The sequence below is a fragment of the Aquarana catesbeiana genome, linkage group LG04 (assembly GCF_042186555.1).
Source record: "Aquarana catesbeiana isolate 2022-GZ linkage group LG04, ASM4218655v1, whole genome shotgun sequence".
Classification (NCBI taxonomy): domain Eukaryota; kingdom Metazoa; phylum Chordata; class Amphibia; order Anura; family Ranidae; genus Aquarana; species Aquarana catesbeiana.
In genome coordinates, this window is record NC_133327.1 from 245,160,089 (window position 1) to 245,174,948 (window position 14,860).

The window sequence follows — 14,860 nt, forward strand, 5'->3', positions numbered from 1 at the left end:
CCAGTGCCCCATCAAAGTGCCAATCAGTGCCGCTCAGTAATGCCTGTCAGTAGCTCCTCATCAGTGCTGCCTATCAGTGCCATCAGTGCGACCAGTGCTGCCTATCAGTGCCGCCTATCAGTGCCCATCAGGTTTTTTGTTTCAAAATTGACGGTCTTTTTTCGTTTATAGAGCAAAAATTAAAAACTGCAGAGGTGATCAAATACCACCAAAAGAAAGCTCTATTTGTGCAAAGAAATGATAAAAATTTCATTTGGGTACAGTGTTGCATGACTGCTCAATTGTCATTCAAAGTGTGACAGCGCTGAAAGCTAAAACTTGTCCAGGGCAGGAAGGGGGGAAGTGCCTGGTATTGAAGTGGTTAAACATACCAGTTGCTTGGTAGAACAGAGAGCTTATACCTGTTTTTTCTTTTCTTACCTGATTTTTTTTCAGTACACGTCTTTTTGTGATAGGCGGGGAAGGTGGAATCAAGTAAAGTAGCACAGGTTTAGACAGACTTCCTGCTTGACCAGGGTTTCTGGGCAGGGCTTGTAGCCTGAAGCAGTAAGGTGTGATTGTGTATCTAGTTCAGTTCTTCAGAGAACATTCAATGTACACGTTACACGCATTGTAGAGCAGGAAACAGACACAGCTAGTGTTCACTGCACATAGACTGTAGAAAATGTGACACATCCTTGTTTAGAGGGCCAACACATTTGCAGTGCGCTTATCAGCCAGCCAGGTATTGTGCTGATAGCAGTATACTGTCCTACTGACCCTACAAGAGACCTGCAGTCAGGATGCTCTGTGGCCCATCTCCAAGGTGACCGGTCATTTGGTACAGAACCCTTACACATATGGATGGGGTCAGAAATGCCACCGGGCAGGAAGATCGTGACACCGGACTGTGGAATTTGGATTACCTGATCACCTGCTTCGCAGAAGAAAAAATCTGTGTGTCGTTTGGTTTGTGGCTGCTGTCCTGCTTGTTCTGGTTTACGTCATTTTCTCTGTAATGCTCTTTTACTCATTTAGCATTAATGTTCCTGTGCTTTAACAATGAATGACTGCTTAGCCTGGCTTTTGTCATTAGCAAATCTTTGTTAGTCTTTGCGAGTACGAGATTTAAACATTTCATAGTAACTTTTTTTTTCTTACATTTGTAATGCATTCACTTTAACTAAGACAGGCGTTACTCTCTGTTAAAAAAAAAAAAAGAGAGGGAGAGACATTATAACAATGGTTTAAATCTCTTAGTAACTAAAACTGGTTAACGCCGTCAGTGGTAAATGAAGTATTGGTAGCAAAGGGGTAAGGTGTGTGACCATGTCCTGGAGTACTTTTGGCCCACACTGCTGAGCAAATACTTGTTGTCATAAAGCTGTAAAAGCTGATCGACATCACACAGGTGTAATCTGAATAAGGCTTCTGGCTTTTACTACCTTCTCTCTGCTGCTGCCAAAAGCTGATTTCCTTGATAGAAGCAATAGCAAAAAAGACAAACGTGCTATCATTTAAAAAATGTCACTTTTCAGCTTTTTCTCTAGGTAGAAGCTTATGATGTTATTAAATGCTTCCTTTATTAGAAACAAAACTGGGACTTTACTTTAAAGTAAAAGCCTAAATCCTTCAGAAATTGCAATCATTGTGGCAAATGTTATTCCAAGCCTGTACCTGCCTTTGTTCTGTAGATAACTGAATCCTGATATTGCTTGTGTAGCAATTCTATCTCTGTTTCTTAATGAAATTGCAGCTTTTCTTCCCTTTTTTTAAATAATATAAAAAAAAGTAACTTCTGATACTCTCACTCCCCTCCGAATTCATTTGCTGTAACGACTATGGGATGTGTAGTGTGCATGGAGCAGTACACACGATCAGATTCTCGGAAGACCGTTCCTTCATTTTTTGTTGCATGCGAGTCTCATGTTGAAAGTCTTGCTCTTAAGATTTTTTTTTTTTGTATGAAAATCAGACGTTGAGTTCACATCCGACAAAAATTTTATAGTCTGCACTTCCAGCTTTTGTCTGACGAAAGACTGGATTCGGCTGTTGAAAGCACTGTACTATCGGCAGATCATTCGTCGTACAAAATTTTTCTTCTGATTTTCGTATCGTGTGTACGGGCCTTAATGTGCAATACTCATTGTAAACAAACAAACGGAAGTGGGGGGGGGGGGGGGGTTCAGGAGCTCATAGAGGCGGTTAAAGGGGGACATAAAAACACATTAGGAAACAATTAAAAATAGATTATAGGGCCATTAAAGCAGAGTTCCACTAATTTCTGTGTTTATTAAAAGTCAGCAGCTACAAAAAGTGTAGCTGCTGACTTAATAAACAGACTCACCTGTCCCACGGTTCAGCGATGAGGGCGCCCGAAGCCTCGCTTCTCTCCTTCTCCTCTCCGCGGCATGGACATTGCAAGTGCGGGCACCCGGTTGTGACAGCTTGCGGCTTCACAGCCAGGTGTGCACTGAGAATGCGCGAGTCGCGCTGTGCGTTCTGAATGGCTGGGCAATCTTCTGGGATCTGTGACGTGCCAGAAGATGGCAGGGAGGGAGGGGGATAGGAGAACTTCTGCTCGGTGCCGTGGGAGCTGGGTACCTGTCAAAACTAGGTACCCGACCCCCCCCCCCCCCAAAAAAAAAAAATTACATGCCAAATGTGGCATGTCAAGAGGTCAGAAGTCCTTAAAGCGGAAGTTCCACTTTTGGGTTAAAATCCGCTTTAAATGGTGGATGTATATGAATTATTTTTGAAGACACTGGCATTGTCAAACCAAAGTATATGTGTTTATAAACCATCAGATTCCAGCAACAAGTATAAGTGGATTCTTGTGGCTGAAATGACTAGAGCAGCCTTTTTTTTTGGGGGGGGGGGGTGCCTTCTGGGCTCTTTAGGGGTGCCTTGACAAAATGCAAAACATTTCCTTAAATTGCCCAAAAGCAATGGTCAGCATGGTGGCCTGCATTTTTTTTGTTACACAAAGCCACAGCACTAAACCACCTTGGGCACCATGTGGGCCAGCTGCTGGGATTCTAATAAATTATGTCATAAATTGATAAGGAAGGTGGTACCACGTTGGTGGTAAAGTGCTGCTCGTTTCAGCGGTGCTTTTCGGACGCTAGCGGGGGCGCTTTTAACCCCTGCTAGAGGCTAAAGAAAGGATTAAAACCGCCCGTGTTGCAGTGCTTCCGAAGCGCTTTTCAGACGCTTCGGAAACGCTGCCCATTCATTCCAATGGGCAGGGGCGGTTTAGGAGCACTGTATACAGCACTCCCAAACCTCCCCAAAGATGCTGCTTGCAGGACTTTTTGTAACCTCCCGCAAGTGCACCGCCCCAGCATGAAAGCACTCGGGCTTTCACATTCGGGCGGCATGTGAGGTGGTTTTCAGGCGCTTTACAGGCATTATTTCTAGCATTAAAATGCCTGAAAACCACCTTCAGTGTGAAAGGGGTCTTTCATTTTAGAATGGGGTGCCTAGAGATTGTGCATAATTTTAAAGGGTGCCTTGACTGAAAAAAGGTCGAGAAAAACTGGACTAGAGCATGCAAATAGCAGTGGTCACTCAGCCTACATAAACCGACTGACTCCAGGCACCACTGTTTGTATGTAGCTGCACACCTTGGGGTTACCTGCAGATATCTGGGCCTAACCACAGCTGCCTGCATCCAGGCTCTGATATCCATCCCTAACCGCGGGTAACCCCATGGTGTGCAGCTACATGCAAACAGTGGCAAATGCTGTCATTTGGTTTATGTAGGCTGAATGGTTGTCACTATTCACGTGCTCCGGTCATTCCAGCCGCAAGAATCCACTGATGCAACTAAAAGGCCACTGGATTGCTTTTTCAAGCAGTGGGTCCCCCCCCGTCCCCTCCCCTCCTGCTGCCTTTCACGGCTTGCTTGGGCTCTCCCATCTCACCGGGAGATCCAAGCAACCGGGCGGGATCGGCTTTAACTGGCTCTTCACTATGGTAACCCGAAAGTGATGACTTGACATCACTTCCAGTTTACCCGATGGTAGACAGCGCCGTTTTTAAAAAACACAGATCTTGGGTCTTATACACCCCAGATCTCTCCATAAAGAGTACCTGTCACATGCCTATTGCTGTCACAAGGATGTTTACATTCCTTATGACAGCAATAAAAGTCATCTAGATTTTTATTAATAGTGTCACCCCCCCCCGTGATTACGCACAAAGTGAACATGCACGTCGTGCGCCCTGCATGCACGCAAACAGCGATAGTCCCACACATGTGAGGTATCACCACAAACATCAGATCATGGGCAGTAATTCTAGCACTAGATTCCCTCTGTAAATCTAAAGTGGTAACCTGTAAAGCTTTGCCTATGGATAGTAAAATGTATGCCAATTGTCGTCATTGCACAGGCGTGCGCAATTTTTAAAGCTTGACATGTTTGGTATTTGTTTACTAAGTGTAACATCATTTCTTATATTTAAAAAAAAATGGGTTATGTGTTGTGTTTAAAATGTTAGCAATAAAATGTAAAAAAGTAAATTTTTCCCAAAAAGTTGCATTTGAAAAACTACTGCGCAAATAGCGTTTGACATAAAATTGCAAATCCCACCATTTCATTCTCTAGGGCCTCTGCTTTAACCACTTCAGCCCCGGAAGGATTTACCCCCCTTCCTGACCAGAGCACTTTTTACAATTTGGCACTGCGTCACTTTAACTGCTAATTGCGCGGTCATGCAATGCTGTACCCAAACGAAATTTGCGTCCTTTTCATCCCACAAATAGAGCTTTCTTTTGATGGTATTTGATCACCTCTGTGATTTTTATTTTTTGCGCTATAAACAGAAAAAGACAGAAAATTTTCTACTTTTTGTTATAAAAAAAATCCAATAAACTCAATTTTAGTCATACATTTAGGCCAAAATGTATTCAGCCACATGTCTTTGGTAAAAAATGTCAATAAGCGTATATTTATTGGTTTGCGGAAAAGTTATAGTGTCTACAAACTAGGGTACATTTTCTGGAATTTACACAGCTTTTAGTTTATGACTGCCTATGTCATTTCTTGAGGTGCTAAAATGGCAGGGCAGTACAAACCCCCCCCCCCCCAAATGACCCCATTTTGGAAAGTAGACACCCCAAGGAAATTGCTGAGAGGCATGTTGAGCCCAGTGAATATTAATTTTTTTTGTCCCAAGTGATTGAATAATGACAAAAAAAAAAAATTTACAAAAAAGTTGTCACTAAATGATATATTTCTCACACAGGCCATGGGCATATATGGAATTGCACCCCAAAATAAATTTAGCTGCTTCTCCTGAGTATGGGGATACCACATGTGTGGGACTTTTTGGGAGCCTAGCCGTGTACGGGGCCCCGAAAACCAAGCACCGCCTTCAGGATTTCTAAGGGCGTAAATTTTTGATTTCACTCCTCACTACCTATCACAGTTTTGAAGGCCATAAAATGCCAACATGGCACAAACCCCCCCCAAATGACCCCATTTTGGAAAGTAGACACCCCAAGCTATTTGCTGAGAGGCATGGTGAGTATTTCGCAGCTCTCATTTGTTTTTGAAAATGAAGAAAGACAAGAAAAAAATTTTTTTTTCTTTTTTAAATTTTCAAAACTTTGTGACAAAAAGTGAGGTCTGCAAAATACTCACTATACCTCTCGGCAAATAGCTTGGGGTGTCTACTTTCCAAATTAAGGTCATTTGGGGGGGGGGGGGGGGGTTGTGCCACCTGCGCATTCCATGGCCTCCGAAACTGTGGTAGGCAGTGAAGAGTGAAATCAAAAATTTACGCCCTTAGAAAGCCTGAAGGCGGTGCTTGGTTTTCGGGGTCCCGTACGCGGATACGGCTCCCAAAAAGTCCCACACATGTGGTATCCCCGTACTCATGAGAAGCAACAGAATGTATTTTGGGGTGTAATTTCACATATTCCCATGGCATGTTTGAGCAATATATCATTTAGTGACAACTTTGTGCAAAAAAAAAAATTGTCTTTTTATCGCAACTTGTGTCACAATATAAAATATTCCATGGACTCGACATGCCTCTCAGCAAATAGCTTGGGGTGTCTACTTTCCAAAATGGGGTCATTTGGGGGGGGTTTGAACTGTCCTGGCATTTTATGCACAACATTTAGAAGCTTATGTCACACATCACCCACTCTTCTAACCACTTGAAGACAAAGCCCTTTCTGACACTTTTTGTTTACATGAAAAATGTATTTTTTTTTGCAAGAAAATTACTTTGAACCCCCAAACATTATATATTTTTTAAAGGAAATGCCCTACAGATTAAAATGGTGGGTGTTTCATTTTTTTTTTCACACAGTATTTGCGCAGCGATTTTTCAAATGCATTTTTTTGGGAAAAAACACACTTTTTTGAATTTTAATGCACGAAAACACACTATATTGCCCAAATGTTTGATGAAATAAAAAAGATGATCTTAGGCCGAGTACATGGATACCAAACATGACATGCTTTAAAATTGCGCACAAACAGTGCAGTGGCGACAAACTAAATACATTTTTTAAAGCCTTTAAAAGCATTTACAGGTTACCACTTTAGATTTACAGAGGAGGTCTACTGCTAAAATTACTGCCCTCGATCTGACCTTCGCGGTGATACCTCACATGCATGGTGCAATTGCTGTTTACATTTGACGCCAGACCAACGCTTGCGTTCGACTTTGCGCGAGAGCAGAGGGGGGACGGGTGCTGGTGCTTTTTTTTTTGCTTTTTTATCTTATTTTTAAACTGTTCCTTTCATTTTTATTGTTATCTCAGGGAATGTAAATTTCCCCTATGATAGCAATAGGTAGTGACAGGTATTCTTTTTTGAAAAAATTGGGGTCCATTAGACCCTAGATCTCTCCTCTGCCCTCAAAACATCTGACCACACCAAGATCGGTGTGATAAAATGCTTTCCCAATTTCCCAATGGCGCTGTTTACATCCGGCGAAATCTAAGTCATGAAATGCTCATAGCTTCCGGTTTCTTAGGCCATAGAGATGTTTGGAGCCACTCTGGTCTCTGATCAGCTCTATGGTCAGCTGGCTGAATCACCGGCTGCATTCTCAGGTTCCCTGTTGGGACAGGAGAGCCAGAGAAAAACATGGAAGACGGGGGGGGGGCATTCCCTCCCACTGCTTGTAAAAGCAGTCTAGAGGCTAATTAGCCGCTAGGATTGCTTTTACATGAAAGCTGACCGCTGGCTGAAAAGAATGATACCAAGATGATACCTAAACCTGCAGGCATCATTCTGGTATAACCACGCAAAGTCCAGCAATATACCAGTACGTTGCTGGTCCTTGTTGGGCATATATTGTAAACTTTTTCTTCATGCAGCCTGTGAACGAAAAGAGATTGATCGGTGGGTATGCCCACCATTAGAATACCTCCCTTCATCCACCCACTTCTAATGATGGGCATACATGCACCGTATATATATGCCAAAGCATGGGGGCATCCTCCCGCAAAAGTTAGGAGCAAATCGCTCCTCCACCCTCTGCTGCCCCCACGCTTCGGCATATATGCTGAAGTATGTAACTGTGGTGATAAAATCACCTCCGACAGCGCTAGAGTCACAGCTTTATGTATCGTGGGAGCAAACACTGTTGCTGTCAAGATAAATAAATACGCTCTGCAGCTGAATGGCATACCTGAAAACAAAAAAATTGTTACCAATAAAGCACAGTAAACAGTAAAGTATAAAAAAAATTGCATATCTGAAAAGCAGACATGGTAAAACATAATAACAATAAAACATTGCAGAATGGAATACAGTAAAAAAGAGAAGAACAATAGAGAGAGACTAGAGAGAGAGAGAACAATAAAACGACAACTATTTTTGTTTTTTTTATTTTATATTTTTTTGTGTTTTTATTTTTTTTACTTTTTTTTTTGTTTTTTTTACATTTTTTTTTTTGCAACTATAACTTTTGTAACTGGTACCAGGTTCGGGTCTCTCAAAATGTGATGGCATCTTGGGAGACCCTGTGTTAGTGTGCCTAGTCTGTGCAGTGCTGTACCCTACGCTAATACTCAACTAGTGAATGGTAGCGTTCTAAACATTCACCAATGCATAGACCAGGATTGTCAGGACAGGAGGGACACGACATCTTCTTTGGGGGGCTCCTTGGGTAGGGGTACTCGGGAGGACATAAGGAAAAAGCCTCTCATGCAGCCGGCTTGGTTGGGGAAGGTGAGGTGGAGCACCGTCTGGATACAGAAGGGCTCTGACGATCTCTTCCTGGAATTTAAGGAAGGATCCAGTCCGTCCTGAAGCTCTGTATAGCACATGAGCGTTCAGCAAAGCCAATTGAAATCAATAAACAGACACTTTCTTGTACCAGAGTCTGGCCTTATGGGCAATTAGGTACGGCACCAACAACTGGTTGTTGAGGTCCACCCCTCCCATATTTTGGTTATATTCGTGGACACAGAGGGGTTTCTCCACAACACCAGTCGCCGTAGTAATTTGGACCGTCGTGTCTGCATGAAGGGAGGTAAGAACGAAAACATTCTTATTATCCCTCTACTTCATAGCGAGCAAGTTATTACACTTGAAGCAGGCTCTCTCCCCCAGCCTAAGATGGGAATCTACAAGCCGCTGGGGAAAGCCCCGGTGATTAGGTCGCACGGTGCCACATGCTCCAATCTGTTGATCAAAAAGGTGACTAAAAAGTGGCACGCTTGTGTAATAATTGTCTACGTACAAGTGGTACCCCTTTCCGAATAAGGGTGACACCAAGTCCCACACTATCTTGCCAGCGCTTCCTATGTAGTCAGGGCAGTTTGTCGGCTCTACGTGACTATCTTTGCCCTCGTAAACCATAAAACTACATGTATAGCCTGTGGCCCTGTCACGGAGCTTATACATCTTGACCCCGTATCTGGCACGCTTGCTGGGAAGGTACTGTTTGAATGACAAGCGGCCAGAAAACTTAATCAGGGACTCATCAACGCAGACAACTTGATGGGGAGTAAACAAGTCTGCAAAACGTTGGTTGAAGTGAGTTACGAGGGGCCAAATTTTGTAGAGCCGATCATATTCAGGGTCTCCACGAGGACAACAGAGTGCATTGTTGTTGAAGTGCATGAACCGCAAAATCTGCTCGTATTGTGCCCTGGTCATGGAGGCAGAGAACAAGGGCATATGGTGAATTGGGTCAGTGGACCAATATGACCGAAACTCACTCTTTTTAGTTATGCCCACGTTGAGGGAAAGGCCCAATAAGCGCTTAAATTCAGAGACCGTAATTGGTTTCCAATCTCTGGCAAGGGAGGACTGGGGAATAGTGGCGATGTGTTGACCAGCATATAAATTGCTTTGGTCCACAATAGATCTATAGAGATCTTCGGTGAAAAACAGCGAATAAAAATCCAACTGGCGTAAAATCAACTGTTTCCACATGAATGCCGGGTTGGCCAGTGAATGGGGGAAGTATGGGTGCTGCAGAAGTGGTGGGTTCCCAATTCGGATTGACGAATGCAGCAGGAAGGGCACTATGGGCACGACGGGCCTGTGTTTGTCTTCTTGGTGGCAGCGGGACACTACTTGTGCTTGCCACCTCGCCAGCTTGAACTGCACTTATAGGACTCGCCACGTCACCAAGTGTTACTGCAGTGCTGGATGTACGACCAGGGTGTACAAGGCCGCTGGTGCTTGCCAGTTCACCAGAAGGAATAGCGGCACTAGTACTTCTCTGCTCCATACGAGAGCCCTGCGGTTCTTGCACTTCAAGGACAGAAGAAGAAGATTGGGGTCTGGTACGCATGACCTTAGCAGGGACCACAACTCCGTCGTCAGAGCTATCTGTCATGGAGCCACTGTCCTCTAGGATCGTATTCTGAGCCTGAATCTGACAGATGAGTGACTTCCTCTTCACTATCTGTCATGCTCAGAAACGTGTAGGCCTCTTCACTAGTGTACCTTCGATTTGCCATTTTGGGCTCTAAATTTAGTGGTACACTAGTGAGACTCAAAGGCAAAAAAGCTCCTGACTGTTAGCGACTGTATCAAAACGCTACCAACAAAAACTGTTAGCGATTGCAGGGATCAGGCCTGACTCTGCGAACGCTGCAGTTATGTATGTTTAGTGTTTTGTAAGTGACAGTGATCGATCGATACTTCACTTGGGTGGGCTGGGCAGGGCTGGGCCGAGGGGCAAAACGCAGGTGCTAGCAGGTATCTGGGCTGATCCCGCTAACACTGTGTTTATGGGAACCCTAAACTGCTGGGGATGCTAGTATAGATCTGATCGGATCAGATATTGATCCGTTCAGATACTATAGCACTAAGGGAGGTGTATGGTGCGTGCGTGGGTGTTGCATGGGTTAAACCTTTATTAGGTAATAAACGGCGGGTGCCCTGAAACTATAAAAAAACAAACTAACTAACCAGCGTCACCCGTAACAGTTATATGGTGATCACTGGTGAAAGGGTTAACTAGGGGGCAATCAGGGGCTTAAAACATTTATTAGGTAGTATATGGGGGTCCCTGTCGCTATAAAACACTGACGGTGAACCTATATACTTACCTCCCTAACTAGCGTCACCTGTGTCACTAATACAGCGATCAGAAAAACGATCGCTTAGTGACACTGGTGACGGGGGGTGATCAAGGGGTTAACCTTTATTAGGGGGGGTTAGGGGGGTATCCTAGACCTAAAGGGGGCTAATAATAACTGCCCTACCACTTATAACTGTCACAAACTGACACCAATGCAAAAAAAAAAAAAATTGCTATTGGTGTCACTGTGACAGGGGGTACAGGGGGGTGATCGGGGGGTGATGGGGGGTGAAATGTGTGCCTAGTGTGTTCTACTGTTAGTGTAGTGTTTGGTGCACTTACTTGATGTCTTCTCTCCTCGACGCCGGAACGAAAAGACCGGCTCAAAGAGAGATGACATCACTTCCTCTGCCGCTGTTTACATTACAGCAGCAGAGGAAGAATGTCATTGGCTGGGAGCGATCGTGAGGGGGTGGCCACGAATGGATGGCCTCCCCCTCACCTCTGATCGCTCCCGGACAGAAGCCGACCGCCTCGGGCACCGGGGGGGGTCCAATCGGACCCCCCGCCCGCGGAAGGCAAGTAACGTACCCATACGTTACTTTGCCTGCCCGTGCCATATTCAGTATATCTGCGTGAGGCGGCCGGCAAGTGGTTAAAAAAAATATACAGATCTTCTATAGCAAGTCACTTTCAAGAACAGTGGGGAACATGAATAAACAACTGACATCAGTTGACCTTGGTTCGGACCCTTTGGGATATCTCTTGCACCTAAATGCGTTGCCCCTTCTTCGACTATAAAAAGTCGTTAATAGTGCACATGCTGAATTCTGTCTGGGCATGTACCCCTGACTTGTGGAAGTCCACTATCATACCATCTTTGAAATATTGGTTCTCTAGAATAGATGAAATTAGGACAATGGAAAACATGAGTGCGTCTCTCAATGGAAGAGAGGATGAATTTCGGGAGACTTGGCGGCCATGGACTACCTTTACTTGTACATCCCAGTATACTGATTGCTTTCCTATTTAGTTTAGGAAATTACGATCTACAAGGGTAGGCCTGGTTCGATGGGGGAATCCTGGGGGGGAGGGGGGGTGTTGGACGCCGTGAAGTTCCTTAGTTCTTTATACTCCTTATAGTTTGGGGGGTTTTTTGATTGATTTTGTAGTTCTTCTTTTTCTTTAGTAGATTTTTCTTCCAGAAACCTAAGTGTTGGGGTCAGGAGAAGGTTTATTTTATCTTAAAGTAGGTAAGAAAGATAAAAACAAAACAATTATACCGCGCTGTCTCTTTAAGTTGTTAGATAGGAGCCGGCACAGCAAAGGATCAATTGCAAAGTGAAAAAGTTATAAATAAGTGCAGCGCTAATATACTGTCTTAGAATAAACCAAGACTGAATATTTGTGCAAGGTGTACACTGTATTTTGTGAACCCCTTGGATGGTGAAAAAACCCATGATGGGATAAATGTGATTGCATACAAATTAAATGTACACAATATACAAGGGTAATTGGCGAAAACAAACCTTAAAGGGATATGGCACTCAATTTAATACTTATGCCCTGTACACACGGTCGGACTTTCCGACGGAATATGTGCGATCGGAGCTTGTTGTCGGAAATTCCGACCGTGTGTGGGCTCCATCTGACTTTTTCCATCGGAATTTCCAACACACAAAGTTTGAGAGCATGCTATAAAATTTTCCGACAACAAAATCCGATCCTTTAAATTCTGATCATGTGTAGACAAATCCGACGGACAAAGTGCCAGGCATGCTCAGAATAAATTAAGAGATGAAAGCTATTGGCTACTGCCCCAATTATAGTCCCAACCTATGTGTTTTACGTCACAGCGTTCAGAACGATCGGATTTTCCGACAACTTTGTGTGACCGTGTGTATGCAAGACAAGTTTGAGCCAACATCCGTCGGAAAAAATCCATGGATTTTGTTGTCGGAATGTCCGTTAAATGTCCGACCGTGTGTACGGGCATTAGAGTGGCATATCTCTAACATATACACAGTCAAGTGGGTAAAATGAAATAATTGAACGTAATGACAATGAAGCAAAAATCCAAAAGTAATTCAGAGTCTATAAATGGATGGGCAAAACTTTATTGTGACTTCAAATGTAGAATTGTGCAGAAAATTTGCCGATAGACGATCCACCACCAGTAAGTAAAAGGCTTACTGGAAGGATTGAACTCAAACAGGCAAATGCCTAATGAGTCAATCAGACTTGTGGTGTGACACACCAGGAGATAACGGCCTCAACACACACGACCTCCGGTTATGCCGCGTACACACGATCGGACTTTATGGCATACTTGGTCCAGCGTACCGGATTTCGTCTGACAATTCGATCGTGTGTGGGCTCCAGCGGACTTTGTTTTCTCAAAATTTTGACGGACTTAGATTTGAAACATGTTTCAAATCTATCCGACGGACTCCAGTCCGGTCGAAAAGTCCGCTCGTCTGTATGCTAGTCCGACGGACAAAAAACTACGCTAGGGCAGCTATTGGCTACCGGCTGTAAACTTCCTTGTTTTAGTCCGGTCGTACGTCATCACGTACGAATCCGTCGGACTTTGGTTGATCATGTGTAGGCAAGTCCGTTCATTCGTAAAGTCCGTCGAAAAGTCCGCCGGGCAAAGTATGCCGTAAAGTCCGGTCGTGTATACGCGGCATTAGGGGTATAAACTCCAGTGGTCCCTCACAATGACACTCCAAAAGGATAGCCCTCCAAAAGGATTGAGACGGAGAGCCAGATGGATGATCTCTCCCATTTGATGTAGTTATAAGGAAAGAAGGAAAAGTGCCATATAGTGTAATTCCATTAAGGAAAAAGGGTATTTATTGTATAAAAGGAACACATTTTGACATTTGTGAAGATAAAATAGAGCTTGGTATAAAATATGACGCAATGGCATCAGCAGAGCCCATTCTGACGCATTTTGTCTAATAAGACATTATTGGGTAAGGAACGTAGAATATAATAAAGGAAGAATTTAAGCAGTGATATGAAAGTAATGCATTTCAGGTTAATAGTAGTTTTAATAATTATATACTAATTACACCTTGTGGTTCTATAATCTTGATTTGATTTAGTCATGAATTTCCACTAGGGTGGTGTATTAACCCGTATCTGAATTTAATATGTGTTGCTGCTGATTTATTTGATCAGGGCTGTCGGTTAGATTTGTTCCCTATTCTAATACAGTTTTATTCCTCTTCTTATTATTGTTTATATGCTTTGTTAAAAAAAGAAAAATTTTGAATAAAGAATTAAACTTAAAAAAAAAATATATACAAAAAAAAAAAAAAAAAAAAAAAATATAAATATATATATATATATATATATATATATATATATATATATATATATATATATATATATATATATATATATATATATATATATATTTGAGGGTTCTAACTGCTTTTCTAGCAAAATATACTGATTTTTACATGTAAATAAAAGTGTCAGAAAAAGGTCTGGAGGTCAAGTGGTTAAAGCGGGAACATCTAAATGCAGGAAAAAACTGATCTGGGAGCAAAAAAGTAGCTTTTATTATTAATGCAGACCACTTCTGCATTTAGAGATGCTAAACCCAGCAGTGCCATTGTGAATAAAGTCTAAGCATATTGTTTAGTGTCACTTTATGGAGTGGGTTGGGGGAGTTCTAATGGTGTAGGGTTTTATTCAACAACCCTTAATTACATAGTTTTATTTAATTTATTTCATAATTTCATTTGATTTCAGGCATTTCTACTTACAATGCAAAAGAAAATCCAGGCATGAGGAATCAATATTTTGGAATATTTATAGCTTTTTTGGTTCCATGTGTAATGCAATTGGATCTCTTTTGGCAAAGCAGCTCACAATACAGGTATGTGCATGAAAACATACATTATTTTTACACTATAAATAATTTTATTATACCTCCTGAGTGCTAAATTTTTTTTTTTTTTTTTTTGCTTCAAATAACTGTATTACTCTTCTACACAGTAATGCTAAAGCAATAGAATCTATAGTAGTTAGTCTTAAAGTTGACGTTAGTCTTAAAGTTGAGAGTTGGTAAACCAACTCTCTGCCACAATGTAATCCTAACCTATCAAAACTTGTAAAGAAAAAAACGCTATACTTACCTTTTCTGAAGCCGAACCTATCCAATCCAGTCTCCAGTGGCAGGTGCTTTGTAGAGAGAGAAAGCCGACAATGTCTGGGAAGTGACGTCAACCATAGAGTTGCTATGGGGCTTCCGTTGTCGGCTGCTTTACCTGCACATTCCCACACCCTGAAGCCGCCGCTGATAGCTCAGCATGGAACCGGACCAGCAAGGCTGCAGAACAGGTAAGTAATTCTCTTT

General features: G+C 42.7%; 1 protein-coding gene across 1 annotated transcript in view; it reads left to right on the forward strand.

Annotated features, from left to right (window-relative positions):
- The first annotated feature begins 549 nt into the window (after positions 1-549).
- TMEM44 (transmembrane protein 44) overlaps positions 550-14,860 on the forward strand; it is a 79,034-nt gene continuing 64,723 nt past the window's right edge. The window contains exons 1-2 of the mRNA XM_073626349.1: positions 550-994; positions 14,254-14,380. Coding sequence (XP_073482450.1) covers positions 840-994; positions 14,254-14,380 — 282 coding nt within the window. The 5' untranslated portion in view covers positions 550-839. The remainder of the gene's footprint in view (positions 995-14,253; positions 14,381-14,860) is intronic.